Raw genomic sequence first — 16,251 nt, 5'->3', positions numbered from 1 at the left:
CAGTCTCCTTAGTAGGTCTGTTACATTTTTAAGTGTCCTGACAATGAAACGCAGTCTTTGGTTAGCCTTGCAGAGGAACGTACCGCTTCAGCCCCTGTAGTTTCATGAAGTTCCGATAGGGGGTGGCGCTATATGTAGCCTTTAATTGTTGTCTGTAACGGAAGTGCGTTCCAAGCAGAAAGCTGTCACTGATTTTCTTTTGGGAGAAGTCTACGGAGACCTGGCAGTGAACAAATGCACAGTGTGTAGCTGCGCGAGGCGTTCTGTCATCGTCGCAACAAGGTCGCGCAAACCTGTTCTATCTCCCACTTGCCGGCCGGCCGCTCACAGCTGTGGCTCCTGCAAGTGTGCACAAGACTTCAGCCTGTTCGTCACTACAAGAATGAAACGAATTTCTTCTCCATAACAACGCATGGCCTTACACAAGTCTGCGCACCCGAGAGGAGCTCATAAAACTCCGACTGTTCTTCCTCATCCACCCTGTAGCCTGGATCTCGCACCTTCCGACTTCCGTCTGTTTCGTACAGTAGAACAATGCACTGCACAAGAAGCAGCACGTGGATGTTTGGGAGTTATTGATGCAGCAAGACATTGACCCAGAAGTCGACCAGTATGAGTGATAGTATGTGGCATACAGGCCCTTCCAGTAAGGTGCCGTGAAAATACCGTTTTGTAGCCAAAAGAGTGGGAAATAATGTGGCGTACGGGAACCGTGAATAAAACCAACCTGCTTTCAGAAAAAAAGTGTTGCATTACTTACTGAACGGTTCGTCTTCAGCCAACACAAATTCTTCTTCTTGTTGAACACGCAAACATCTTTACGTAAAGTTACACCTTTGTCATAGGGTTCATTTACCTTCTGTCAAATAAAATATAAATAGATTTGACCTGGTAGTATACACAGTTCTGAAATTAATGTACTTACATTTGAAGGGCTTATTTCAATAGTGGTACAAGTCCATTACCTCCACTTATCTGTATATAATGCTTCTGACATTAATGGTCCAAACAAATAGAAAGAAAGGTTCATCTCTAGCAAGAAGCCATATGCTTGAATATTTATAGTATCTCAACTGCAAATTTTTCAGCGCTCATTTAACTTTAGGACTCTATATCTCAGAATGAACAGAAGTGGACTTGTACCACTATTGAAATAAGCCCTTCATTTATAACACTATCAACAGAAAAATGTACTGATGTTTATGCGCCTGATCTGCAGTACAGCTGATATTTAGCTCGCCGGCCGGTGTGACCGAGCGGTTCTAGGCGCTTCAGTCTGGAACCGCGCGACCGCTACGGTCGCAGGTTCGAATCTTGCCTCGGGCATGGATGTGTGTGATGTATTTAGGTTAGTTAGGTTTAAGTAGCTCTAAGATCTAGGGGACTGATGACCTCAGATGTTAAGTCCCATAGTGCTCAGAGGCACTTGAACCATTTGATATTTTGCTCCATTTGTCATCTGCAGTGAATCAGGATTTTTCAATATTACGTTATTTATATTCACTAAAATTTTAAGCCTAAAGTCCTGACATAACTCAGAAAAGTTTCCTCGTGCACTTCATAAGCGAAGCAGCGGCAGGCCTCAAAGAACAACACACCCCAGTGTGAATTCGTTTGAAAATTCAGGAGATCGCTTCGGGCAAGTGCTGATATTCCACTAAGTCCTTGTATCATCCCAGACTGTGTTTTCATCTCTAATGGCGTCGTCGTCGATAGGTCTTAGAAGCAAATCTGGACTAAACATACTTTGTGACATACAAACTGTGCCACATAGCGTGAATATCCCTAATGCGCTGATCGCAGCACCAAGGAGAACTTGTGAGACATAAACGAAAGTTGGTAGGCATGTTTCTAAATCTGGAAGATGATTTCTATTCAGTTTTCACGCCAGTGGCATAAGAGTGGCGCTAACAAGTCAGATTTGCTTTAAATATACGCTGTAACGATCGTGATCGTTATTTACCTTTGCGATTGGACGTGTTGACTTCATGTTAGTCAAGAATGCCTTTAAGGTGACAAAAACGCCATTATTTACACCTTACTGCGTTCGAACGAGGTCATGTAATAGGGCTATGAGAAGCTCAATGTACCTTTTACGACACTGCCGAAAGACTTGGCAGGAATGTGGCCAATAATCAGCCTCCGGACGGCCACGTGGCACTACCGAGAGGGAAAACCATCGTGTTCGGCGTATAGCTTCGGCGCATCGTCACTACATCTGCAGCAGCAATGTGAGCAGCAGTTGGCACCACAATGGCAGAAGGAACTGTTACTAATCGATTACTTCAACGACAGCTCCGAGCCTCCGAGCCAGACGCCATGTAGCGTGCATTTCACTGATCCCAAACAGCCACCATTTGCGATTTCAGTGGTGTCAAGCGAGAGCTCATTGGAGGGTAGGATGGACGTCTGCTGGGTTTCCTGATGAAAGTTGGTTCTGCCTTGGCGCCAGCGTTGACTCTTTGTTGGTTAGTAGGAAGCTAGTTGAGTGCTTGCAACCAACCTGTCTGCGTCCTAGATACACTGGACCTACATCTGGGGCTATCGTCTCGGGTGCGATTTCCTATCACAGCGTAGCGCTCTTGTGGTTATCCCACTCACCATGACTGCAAAATTCTACGCCAGTCTGGTGATTCAACCTGTTGCGCTGCCACTCGTGAACAGCATTTGCTAAAAATAGCTCTGAGCACTATGCGACATAACTTCTGAGGTCATCAGGCGCCTAGAACTTAGAACTAATTAAACCTAACTAACCTAACGACATCACGCACATCCATGCCCGAGGCAGGATTCTAAACTGCGACCGTTGCGGTCGCTCGGTTCCAGACTGCAGCGCCTAGAACCGCACGGCCACTCCGGCCGGCCGTGAACAGCATTCCAAGGGGTGTTATCAAACAGGATAACACTCACTCACATACCGCTGTTGTAACCCAACATGCTCTACAGAGTGGCGACATGTTGCCCTGGCCTGCTCCATCACCAGGTCTGCCTCCAAACGAGTTCATATGGGACGTCATCGGACGACAACTCCAGCGTCATCCACAAGCAGAATTAACTGACCCTGTACTGACGGATCAAGTGCAGCAGGTCTGGAACTTCATCCCGCATTCTAATATCCAACCTGTTCACCACCGTGCATGCACGTTTGCATGCATGCAACATTGTGGCGGTTGCCCCGCTTATTATTCTACCAGCATTTCACATCTGGCTTACCTCACGCTTTCATATACTTGTAATCGTGTAATGTTAATCGTTTACATATGTTACCTAGAGAAATGTATTCACGGAATTCAATTACTCTACATTAATTATTTTTTGGTTTTACGATTTTTTCCGTCAGTTTAGTTCGTAGTCGACGCCAAGTATTTTGATGCTAGGTTCGTCCTCGTATAACTTTTGTCTACTGACATTTTTGTCAATGGAACGATGCCCTTTTCTTAATGGCAGTCTATAGCGCTTGTAAATACAAGTGTAGGCGTAAATCGGTTGTTAGTGTCGCGTGTGATTTTTCAGTAAAAGTGCCAATGTGCTTTTATCCAGTCCGAGAACCATAATAAAGTGTTTATTTGACAACGGAGGTGAAATTAAACCGTTGCCAAAAGAGTCACTCATCTCTTTTTTCTTCATATTTCGATTTATTTTTACGAAAAGTTGCGCTATAAACATTAATATGTGTTATACCTGCTCAAGGTTCAATAGTATTCTCTTTGTAACTTACGATGTTTTACTATAATCATATTTTGATCACATTTATCTTTTTTTTTGTTATAAAATGGTGATTCTCACATTCGCCTTTGCTTTACTCCACGTTTGTATCTATTTCTTCGTGTCCGAATTTGTGTCTGTCAGTGAGTGTTTGTGTGTCTAACGAAGAGCTGCACAACACGCTATTTAATATCAATAACATCCCCTTCCATTCTTCTTAAATTTTTCTATTTCCTCCTTCAATTTAAGCCTACTTTTCGGGCCTTAAACTCTTAATTTGCTGAATGCTTAACATACAGACAGACTGTTCTGCTTCTATTGCAAATGATAGCAATGGGATTTTGTGACAATACAAAAACGTTCGTTATGTAACAACTACCAGACAGTGTCCTTGCAAGATAACCTTTATTCAGCTGACGTGCAAAGTTGTGAGCTCGTCTTTCAGCGTGCTGCCGCGCAGTATTAACTCACTAAGAAACTTAGCTTCTCATTTGACCGTATTTCTGTAGTAATACCATGAGCTGTAAGAGCCACAGAATATGAGGCAATTCTTCCGGATGCCAGAATCATTAGTCGTTTTGTAACACAAACTCCGACTAAAATCAATATTCGTGTAATCTCTCCACTCTGACTGCTTTCACTTTCTTCGTCGTCTTACACTCAAATGCTGATACGTCATTAACTACACAATTTCTTTATACGAAATTAAGTTTCTAATTTACTTGTGCTGCCCATCTCATGGACTTGCATTCGATTACGGCGAATGCTGGGATGGATGCTTTAGAAACATTCCTTTTGCACCACTGATCTTTCCGAGGTACATCTTCGATTACCTGCTTATCGGTGTGGCGTTAAATTCTAATAATCCTTCCTTACAGCTTATTTTACCACTTCCCAATGAAACTTCTATTGAATGTAATGCGGCGTCTCCATTGTTTTCTTTCGTAGAGGAACGTGTAATGGTCAGCTATTACAAAGGTTTGTAGAAAGTTATTAGTGGTTCTAGGACTATAATGTCCATATTTAACTAATTAATTTTTAGTGAGAGTAGGCACTGCCTGCAGGGGAACAGTGACTCTTGAAATTAAGTTTTTCAGGGCAGCCGCAAGTCGCCGTCAGTAGGTTTTATTGGTTTGTCAACGAAATCTACTGACTGCCACTTGTGACTGTCACGAAAAACATAATTAATTTTTGCGAAGTGGGGCCTCAATATCCAATAATGTGGCGGAGACAAGAGTGTACTTGGTATTATTTAATGCTTATTTCCATTTACGTGTCGTGGAAATATTGTTTTGAGAAAAGATTACTTAAATTTCACTGGTCATACAATGATTCTGCATAATTATTTTCGTATTTAGCTGTTTGTGGTAGGTGTCATATCAGCTCCATGCGCAGATCATAAAGCAAAAATATTCTGTACTAGAGGTCATGTGAATGTTGTTTCGTTAGTTGGTGCTTACTCGTTGTCTCATTAGAGAAGAATTGCCTTCGATTTCACAGGAGTGAGCGAGCATTGAGCGTTGGCGTTAAGAGGTCATTTGGCTTTCCTCCTGAAATTATTAAGACTAGCGGCGCGCCTCGGCTTCGCACTGGTAGCAGTAAATATCTACGACTGGATGAATTGTCTGGCTTAATGATAATGAATTATGTACGCAAACCTTCCTCGTGCATCCGTCTCTCTATTAGTGAAAATCGTATCAAAATCCCTACATTAATTCCTGATATTAGTCTTCACATACAGACTGAAAACCCCGGCGGCGGACTTAAGATACAGGAAACTGAATCCTGGAATTCTGTATTAGCAGTCGAATTTAATGGTTAACTGGTTTGAATGTCTTCATTAGGTCTGTGCTAATACGACCAATTCAAGCACGAAAACTCTTGCAACGGGGCTTCCATAATAAAGTGGAGCCACTGAAGGATTACTGAGAATGTATGTTTGCAGCGTAGCATTGTTTGCTAGTGAAATATGGGCTGTGAAAAAACGGGAAAAGAGAATGTAAGCGTTTGAGATTTGGTGCTATAGAAGATTGTTGAAAATTAGGTGCACATATTTGATAAGGAATGCGGAATTTCTCCGCACAACTGGCAAATAAAGGAACATATTTATAAGACAAGGAAGAACAGGATGATAGGAATGTGTTAAGACATAGCTTCCATGGGGCTAGTGGGAGCTGCAGGTGGAAAAAAATATGGAGGAAGACATATTGGAATATATCCGATAAATAATTGAGGAGTTAGCAGCAATGTCGTGACTATGATATGTGTCGTTAGACTCTTCTAAAATTTCACTGACCATAAATGCACGGTTCAAGTAACGCTCTGAGACGAAGACGTTGTCACAAGAGAAGAATGGTGGCGGGCCGCACCGAATCAGAAGATGAGAGAGAGAGAGAGAGAGAGAGAGAGAGAGAGAGAGAGAGAGAGAGAGGGAGAGAGAGAGAGACAGACAGACAGACAGAAAGACAGAGAGAGTGAGTGAGTGAGTGAGTGTGTGTGTGTGTGTGAGAGAGAGAGAGAGAGAGAGAGAGAGAGAGAGAGAGAGACGAGAGACGTGAAATAAGACTTTCTTTTGGTTGGCTCAGAAGAACAGTTCGACGACGTTTGCAGCAGCATGGACTATCAGCTCGGAGACCATGGCTCCGGTTACCCTTGACGCTGCATCACAGACAGAAGCGTCTGCGATGGTGTACTCAACGACGAACCTGGGTGCACGAATGGCAAAATTTCATTTTTTCGGATGAATCCAGGTTCTGTTTACAGCATCATGGTGGTCACATCCGTGTTTGGCGACATCGCGATGAACGCACATTCGGAGCGTGTATTCCTCATCGCCATACGGTCGTATCACCCGGCGTGATCGAATGGGGTGCCATTGGTTACACGTCTCGGTCACCGCTTGTTCGCATTGACGGCACTTTGACCAGTGAACGTTACATTTCAGATGTGTTACGACCCGTGGCTGTACCCTTCATTCGATCCCTGCGAAACCCTACATTTCAGCAGGATAATGCACGGAAGCACGTTGCAGGTCCTGTACGGGCCTTTCTGGATACAGAAAATGTTCGACTGCTGCCCTGGCTAGCACATTCTCCAGATCTCTTACCAACTGAAAACGTCTGGTCAGTGGTGGCCGAGCAACTGGCTCGTCACAATACGCCAGTCACTACTCTTGATGAACTGTGGTATCGTGTTTAAGCTGCATGGGCAGCTGTACCTGCTCACGCCATCCAAGCTCTGTTTGACTCAATGCCCAGACGAACCAAGGCCGTTATTACGGACAGAGGTGGTTGTTCTGGGAACCGATTTCTCAGGGTCTATGCACCCAAATTGCGTGAAAATGTAATCACTTGTCAGTTGTAGTATAATATATTTGTCCAATGAATACCTGTTGATCATCTGCATTTCTTTTTGGTGTAGCAATTTTAATGGCCAGTAGTGTAGTTAAAAGATACAATAAGGACTTCTACTATTTTCTATATAGCCTACATAAACGATCGGACAAGCAGGATGGGCAGCACTCTGCGAGTGGCTGCTGATGATACTGTGGTGTACCGGACGGTGGCGACTTCGATTGACTGTAGGAAGGCACAACATGACTTAAACATAGTTTCTAGTTGGTGTGAGGAATGGCAACTGATTCTAAATGTAGAAATATTTAGCTTACTGCGGAGGAGTAGGAGAAACAAAATGTTCGGCTACAGCATTAATAGCGTCCTGGTTCACACAGTTACGTCGTTTAAATAACTGGGCGCAAAGTTGCAAAGCGATATGAAATGGAACGAACGTGTGAGCATTGTGACTGGGAAGAAGAATTGTCGACTTCGCTTTATTGGGAGAATCTTAGGACACTGCAGTTCATCTGTAAAGGAGGCCGCATATAGGGCGCTAGCGCGACCAGTTCTTGATTGCTGCTCGATTGTTTGGGATATGTATCAGATCGGATTAAAGGAATTCAGAGGCAGGCTGATAGATTTGTTACTAGTAGGTTCGAACAACTTGCAAGTGTTATGGAGATGCTTCGGGATCTCAAAAGGAAATTCCTGGAGGGAAGACGACGTTTCGTTCGAGGAACATTGAGGAGAAAATTTACAGAACCGGCTTTTGAAGCTGACTGCAGAACGATTCTACTGCCACCGACATACATTTCGCTTAAGGACAACGAAGGTAAGATACGAAAAAATAGGGCTTAAACGGAGGCACACGGACGGTCGTTTTTCTCCCTCGCTCTGTTTGCGAGTAGAACAGGAAAGGAAAAAACTAGTGGTACAGGGCACCCTCCTCCATACACCGTGCGGTTGCTTGCGGAGTATGTATGTAAATGTAGAATAACGCTGCTGAATAGTTTGTTGATGAAGAAGAAAAAAGTATAAAAAATGGATGTCACACAATACAGGAGCAACACACAAATGCATCCTCACGCACAACGCAGAGCGAGAAGCAGAGTCGATTAAAGCGTCTACCGGTAGATAGCGTATCGAACGTCCGGCCTTCAAGGTGCCGCTAACAATGTCACAGCGACGTTGCACAGCCACGCATGAGCAAAAGCCAAGACTGTATTAATAGCACAACACGAATGCTCTGAACTGGTCTTACCTGTTTCATGAGAAAGCTGTGGCACGTAGTTAAAGGAAACTGATCTTGTCAACAACATATTCTCAAACGCTTTCTGACTTTAAGATACGCATCACAATAAATGACATCCTTTATGTTAGAAGCAATTAAGAAAGAGACGCACTCCACAGCGAATGATTCAAATGGCTCTGAGCACTATGGGACTTGACATCTGAGGTCATCAGTGCCCTAGAACTTAGAACTACTTAAGCCAAACTAACCTAAGGACATCACACACATCCATTCTCGAGGCAGGATTCGAAACTGCGACCGTAGGAGTCGCGCGGTTCCGGACTGAAGCGCCTAGAACCGCTCGGCCACCGCGGCCGGCTCTACTCCATAGCACACTCAGGAAGATATACTCTACAAGTGAATCGTCATTTAAATTTATTGCACAACTTTTCCAACGTCATAAACAAGAGATGGCACGAGGAAGACCACTATAGAGGAATTTAATATCATGATAATCAGATACGTTTAAGGACGTAATTGGGAACATTTGGTTATAGCAAAACACTGTCTGCATTTGCACACACTTCGTATGGGTTCGGGTGAAGTTTTATTGTTTTAAATTGAAGAAAAGTAAGTTTCAATTTAACTTTGGTCGATACCGAGACAATTAGTAACAGGGTGGAGAAGGACAAGGGACGGATCAGGTGGTCTCTTCGTTGAAAGAACTACCCCAGTCTGACGTGGCTTATGGAAATCGTAGAGAAACGTACTCGGGATGATAGAATGGATTTACATTCCATTCTCTCAGATACGAGTCCACTGTCTTAATCATCCCCCGGTCTAGCTTCGCTTCACAAAGAGAGAGAGATTTTGCCGAGCTGTCTAAGGCGCTGCAGTCACGGACTGCGCGGCTGGTCCCGGCGGAGGTTCGAGTCCTCCCTCGGGCATGTGTGTGTGTGTGTATGTGTGTGTGTGTGTGTGTGTGTGTGTGTGTGTGTGTGTGTGTGTTTGTCCTTAGGATAATTTAGGTTAAGTAGTGTGTAAGCTTAGGGACTGATGACCTTAGCAGTTAAGTCCCATACGATTTCACATAAATTTGAACATTTTTTTGAGAGAGAGGTTTTTGACAGTACCTTTGTTGAATCATTCGATAAAATCACAGCATCTAAGGCTAGTAATACAGCACGTCCGTAGTTTGCACTATGTAAACAGACGTCGACGGCATTACAGATCACTTCAAGTACGCGTTGAGGGTCCGAGGCAGAGGCGTGCTATTCGCACTTTGCATGAATGTCCTACCAGAAATATTGCCCTGAGTGGCACTTTGAGAATCTGTCAGTACGATGGTGCTTTACTGCACAGGAATTTTTCGAAACAAAGATAGAACTACCGTAACATTGGGCTCGTTTCAGAACGAGCGCGGTGTCGCAGTGCTAGTATGGTACGGGAATCGCATTCTGGAAGACGGCTGATCAAGTCTCCGGCGGCCCATCCGGATTATGGTTTCCAGTGGTTTCCCGATACCTCTTGAGGCAAATGCCGCGTTTTTTTCTTTCTTCTGCTTTAAATGTCGCCTGGAATATCTATTTTATTGTTATGTTCATCCCAAGTTCACCAGAAACTCCATTATCGAGTTACAATGCGAAGTGTGAAAAAGTGTCTCCGTAAACCATTCACAGCGGGGAAAAAGTTGTCTAGATTACAGCCAATGTTGCAGCACGTATTTTAACGACGGCGTAACTTACATTATGTAAAATTATGGAAGTACACGAAACTGGGACCGGACAAGCCTGTTACAACTCCTGCACAAAAGCGGACGAAAAGCTTAGGGAGTGAGCTGAACAGTGGATGAAAAAGCTTCCAAAGAGGCCCACAGGACCATCTTGATCACGGAGAGGCTGGAGGAGGGCGTCGATTCGGGTCGGAAAGGACTGTTGTATGGTCCAGGGATCGCTGACTAGAGGTATGTTCAACTTCTCAAAATGTAATCCAAAACTTCCTGGCAGATTAAAACTGTGTGCCGGACCGAGACTCGAACTCGGGAATCTTTGCCTTTCGCAGGCAAGTGCTCTACCACTTGCTCTACCACTAGAGCACTTGCCCACGAAAGGCAAAGGTTCCCGAGTTCGAGTGTCGGTCTGGCACACAGTTTTAATCTGCCAGGAAGTGTCATATCAGCGCAAATTCCGCTGCAGAGTGAAAATCTCATTCTATAATCCAAAAGTTCAAAAGCGTTTTTCTCCTAACCATATTTTGCAAATTGGCGGAAAACGTAGCTTGAGAACGGTACATAAGATTTTGATCAGAATTTGACGCCGGCGTTCTAAATTCAATTCTCTCTAAGTGTACGAAGCCGTTTTGCGGTATCTTCAATAGTCTATGTTTGGTGCACTCTTTTGTCTCGATTTTTTGGGCGAAGAAAATGAGATTTTTTGCAACACTTCATCTTTTGTTATAACTTAACATTTTCCAACTATCCTACGTATGCTGACAGAAAATATGTTGAATATGATTCATGCAAAATTATTTTGTATCAGGTCCAATAAGAGGGCGTTGGGAATTCTCGCCGATGATCAGTGTTCCGGCTGTAAAGGATCCTTCCACCTGGTGCAGCGGCTACAGCGAGAGTCCGGTATGGACAATAATATGGTTTCTTGAAGTCAAAAGAGTAAGGAATAATACATCATCAGATTTAGCATTACTTTCCGTTTTACTTGAAAAAAATAATCACGAAATTCACTATTTTTCATGCGTTCAAAGAGGATTATTCAAAGAAGACTACCGCCTTAAGCCAAACTCGAATGTGTTATGACAGTGAATAATGAGCATTTAGTTAGAAACAACGTAAGACAGAACAAACCACATGAATTACGAAGTGAATAACGCGATTTTTAGACTTGGATTCAGTACAAGAAAGCTCCTGAATACGTATTCATAGGAAAAAGGAGGGTTGAAAATATATTATTTTCTGCATCATTCGCATGGTTTCCATGTAACCAGCTTTGCTGAATACATGGCGCAGTCCCGAAGAGGATCGCCAGACACGATACGTAGCTGTTCACGGACTCAGTCCTCCTAGTTGCAATATCGTCTCCAATGGATGATTAAGCCTTACTGTTTTTTCTACATGTATTAAACAGGTCTGTTGGGGTTATCTTCCGAGTAATGCGATCGTTCTGGTGCGACATTTCCTCTCATTTGTATTCGTCTATTCTTGGCCAGAAATGATGACTGGGAAACTCGTTGAATCCTCGACGAGAGGGGAACTGGTTGGGACCTTACTCGACTGATGATCCGAAAAGATTTGATCAGCAAAATTGCGAACAGGCTCGGCACTCGTACATTTAATATATAAAGATTACAGTTCTAAAACTGGAAAAAGAGGCTTATTAGGAGACATACTTATAATTGCTTTTTCACCGCTACGTCGTCGAATGGGTTCGGAAGGAAATTTGGCACATGATTATCAAATCTCAACTACCATACAGCAGTCTGCGTTCATAGTTTCCGATCAGTGAAAAGAGAAGAAGGCAGTCGCGTCAGTGCCATAAGAAGGTATAGAATAGTCAAGTGACTAAGTGTAAACAGAACTAAGAGAAAGTCTCGTTCGAGTACTTCCTCTACTGAAACCACGCTCAGTGGTTTCGGCGGCCTCGGTGAGTGGAAGAGACAGCACTTGGCGTACCTTTTCCTCGGCACAGGCGAGGCTGGGGCGCCGCGCCTGCTGCTGCTGTTCGGTGGGTGGGGTGACGGCTTCGTCTCCGCTGCTGCTCATGGCTTCTGTCGGGGCGCAGACCTAGGGAGGGAACACGTAGCTCGCGTTGCGTTGCGTAGCGTCTAGTCGCCGGCACTGCGTGCACTGGGCGAGCCGCGGCGGCGGCTGTCCATTAAGGCGGGCGCGCCCCGCGCCAGTGCGCATGCGCGAGCCGCCCCCGACGCGCTGCCTCTGTTTACAGCCGCGGGGCATGCGTAGCAAAATAAACAAAGCCTCGTCGCGGGCGTGCTGCCCGCCTGTCACCCGGCGCTGCCTCTTTCCGCCGCCGCCCCCCAGCCTCCGTGTAGCAGCCGTGGCGACTGCGGATTCACCACCGAGAAAAATAAACACCCGCAGAGGCGGCGTTGTGCCGTACTTGCAACAGAGTGCGCGTCCACTCGCATGTGGACTGTGGCCAGGGACATGGAAATTTACACCGTCTGACAAAAAGAAAAACAAAGTGAAGCAGCCAGAAGGAGAGGAGAAAACAAAATGAAACTTCAGTGTTCCAGAGACAGATTAGCTCCATACTTAACAATCATATACAGCCGTTCGCTCGACCAAAGATCCGTACCCAAAGACTGGAAAGTTGCACAGATCACACAAATATTCAAAAAAGGTAGTAGGAGTAATCCACTAAATTAGAGGCCCATATCGTTAACGTCGATATGCAGCAGGATTTTAGAACATATGTTGAGTTCCAACATTATGAATTACCTCGAAGAAAACGAGCTATTGACACACAGTCAACATGGATTTAGAAAACATCGTTCCTGTCAAACAGAACTAGCTCTTTATTCACATGAAGTGTTGAGTGCTATTGACAAGGGATTTCAGATCGAATCCGTATTTCTGGATTTCCGGAAGGGTTTTGACACTGTACCACACAAGCGGCTCCTAATGAAATTCCGTGCTTATGGAATATCGTCTCAGTTATGGGACTGGGAGCCGACCGGTGTGGCCGTGCGCTTCTAGGCGCTTCATTCTGGAACCGTGTGACCACTACGGTCGCAGATTCGAATCCTGCCTCGGGCATGGATGTGTGTGATGTCCTTAGGTTAGTTAGGTTTAAGTGGTTCTAAGTTCTAGGGGACTGATGACCACAGATGTTAAGTCCCATAGTGCTCAGAGCCATTTGAACCGTTATGTGACTGGATCTGTGATTTCCTGTCAGAGAGGTCACAGTTCGTTGTAATTGACGGAAAGTCATCGAGTAAAACAGAAGTGATTTCTGGCGTCCCCCAAGGTAGTGTTATAGGCCCTTTGCTGCTCCTTATCCATATAAAAGATTTGGGAGACAATCTGAGCAGCCGTCTTCGGTTGTTTGGAGACGACGCTGTCGTTTATCGACTAATTAAGTCATCAGAAGATCAAAACAAACTGCAAAACGATTTAGTAAAGATATCTGAATGATGAGAAAAGTGGCAGTTGACCCTAAATAACGAAATGTGTGAGGTCATCCACAAGACTGCTAAAAGGAACGCGTTAAACTTCGATTACACGATAAATCAGTCTAATTTAAAAGCCGTAAATCCAACTAAATACCTAGGTATTACGATTACGAACAGTTTAAATTGGAAGGAACACACAGATATTGTTGTGGGGAAGGCTAACCAAAGACTGCGTTTTATTGGCAGGACACTTAGAAAATGTAATAGACCTACTAAGGAGATTGCCTGCACTATGCTTGTCAGTCCACTTTTAGAAAACTGTTGCACGATGTGGGATCCTTACCAGATAGGACTGACTGAGTACATCGAAAAAGTTCAAAGAAAGGCAGCAAGTTTTGTATTATCGCGAAATATGGGAGAGAGTGTCACAGAAATGATAAAGGAGTTGGTATGGACATCATTAGAAGAAAGGCGTTTTTCGTTGCGGCGGAATCTTCTCACGAAATTCCAATCACCACCTTTCTCCTCCGAATGCGAAAATATTTTGTTGACACCGACTTAAAAAGGGACGAACGATCACCTAGATAAAATAAGGGAAATCAGAGCTGGTACGGAAAGATATAGGTGTTCATTCTTCCCGTGCGCTATACGAGGTTGGAATAATAGACAACTGTGAGAGGTGGTTCGATGAACCCTCTGCCAGGCACTTCAGTCTGATTTGCAGATTATCCATGTAGATGTAGATGTAGATGTAAATGTCATCTTTGTCTATGATAATGAATACAGATCGAAAGAACGAATTAAAATTTGTGCCAAGGCCAGGATTCGAACCCAGATCTGCTGCACTCTCGGCAGAGACGCTACACACTACAGCACCGTGGCACTGCGGCTACAACATCTGCGCAGACTGCTCTAATACATCTCCATCTCCCTCCCTAATAGAAACTTCAGTTCACACATCAGCCCATCTTGATGTTACCTTCTCAACTCGTATCGGTACTGAATAGGCTCTCCAACACTGGAATAGCACCGTAACATTGCACGAAATTGGGACAATCCTTTCTGTACTTCACGTGTTGAGAGGATTTGTGATGAAATTTTCGGGCGATTGTCTGAGTAGTGGCGTTGTATTGCCCCGCGTTTCGCTGGGTTTCGTACCCTTGAAAGGTCTGTGTTGGATTCCTTTCATGTTAATTTCTTAAATCTGTTCTTATTGACGGCATAAATTCCACTTCTATATTTACTGTGGTGTTTCTGACTCTATTGGGAGGAGACTGAGCAGCGGAACGTGATACTTTTACACATAAACAAGAACGATCTGTCACACTACTACACTTTAAAACACAGTTTATATGTAATTCATGTCACACAGTCTCATATGGAACCTACATGCGCTTTCTTTTATATAGTGTATATGATAAGATACTGTCATCCCCCTTCCCTTCTGTGTGAAAGGACGAATGAGCAAATGTATTTCTAGTTGGTAGCAGACAAGCCTGTCTGCTGGAGAACTGTAGGACCAACGTCGGAACAGGTAGCTACGCTTTTCTAAAAGCAAAGAAGTTCCTATTCTTGGTATGGTCCTGTCCGTCCCTTGTCATGTTGGTATAGGAAGCTGCCTCTCTGGTCAATGGCTCTAAGCACTATGCGACTCAACTTCTGAGGTCATCAGTCGCCTAGAACTTAGAACTAATTAAACCTAACTAACCTAAGGACATCACACACATCCATGCCCGAGGCAGGATTCGAACCTGCGACCGTAGCGGCCGCTCGGCTCCAGACTGTAGCGCCTAGAACCGCACGGCCACACCGGCCGGCCTCCCTCTCTGGTCACTTCCGTTTTGTATCTGTGAGATACTCTCGGTAGGGGCCCACGGCATTCGGTCCGTGGCGAGTGTCTGAAGTGGTAAGATCTCTGGCTAAGCGCGTCTCTGCTAAGTCCGTAGGACAATGGGTTTCTTAAGTTCAGCCTAACTGAAAATTTAATCACCTTTGTTTCAAGTTTAGATCTAAAATATCTTATATCGTCTTAAATAGCAATGCAGTGTAATCTGAGTGTGAAATTCAGAATATCTTCCAGTAGTTGCTTTGCCACTACTTTGTGAACAAAAATTGGAACCACGTGTTGATGATCCGTAACTCTAATTAAGATCATCAATCTTAACTGCAAATGTGCATGAGATTATAACGTCTTGTCTTGACAATATTTTACAACATAGCAAATTTTCTTTATGTTCAACCCACGTGAGGTGTACTTTGTGAGACCAGTACCACGTGCTTATATAATTGTTTGACCCATTAGGTTAATAGTATGACGATAGTAATCAGTTCGAGGTTTTTCTTTTGTAAATTGTAATTTATTTTAATTATCAAAATTATTGTGGAGTTACACTCTTTGTGTAAACCAAGTTGACCACGTGAAGCATGTGATATAATCATCAAAGTAGCCCTCAGCTATTCTTTCCAAGAAGATTCCACAGACAATTAGTATGAATTTAGTATACCAGTGTGTGGTAATTTCATGACGGACAGGATTGTGCTACGACCGTAACTTCTTTGGGTGAAAATTGAATTGGTTGGTTGTGGTTAATTTCCTCTTACATATGTTTCAAAGTTCTTCGTGTGTTATTTTGCGAATGCAGTGTTGTATGCAGTCTCCCAATTTTGGCTCCAAATTTGATGTGTTCCGTAAGATTACAAACTCACATTTTCACAATCCTAAATAAGGCACCAGTTTAGTTATGAATCAAGTTAAATATGCTCAAATTTTAACGGAACAATGATCAATGTTAAAATAAATGTCCAAATATAAACTGATTTATTTCTTTTTATTTA

At 43.8% G+C, this 16,251-nt stretch overlaps 1 protein-coding gene across 1 annotated transcript in view; it reads right to left on the bottom strand.

The window, feature by feature from the left end:
- LOC126187395 (uncharacterized protein ZK1073.1) overlaps window positions 1-12,126 on the bottom strand; it is a 612,194-nt gene extending 600,068 nt beyond the window's left edge. The window contains exon 1 of the mRNA XM_049928450.1: window positions 11,957-12,126. Coding sequence (XP_049784407.1) covers window positions 11,957-12,046 — 90 coding nt within the window. The 5' untranslated portion in view covers window positions 12,047-12,126. The remainder of the gene's footprint in view (window positions 1-11,956) is intronic.
- Between the last annotated feature and the right edge of the window lie 4,125 nt (window positions 12,127-16,251).

This window comes from Schistocerca cancellata, chromosome 5 (assembly GCF_023864275.1).
Source record: "Schistocerca cancellata isolate TAMUIC-IGC-003103 chromosome 5, iqSchCanc2.1, whole genome shotgun sequence".
Classification (NCBI taxonomy): Eukaryota; Metazoa; Arthropoda; class Insecta; order Orthoptera; family Acrididae; genus Schistocerca; species Schistocerca cancellata.
The sequence above is the reverse complement of the archived record's forward strand: the minus strand, read 5'-3'. Positions and strand labels throughout refer to the sequence as shown.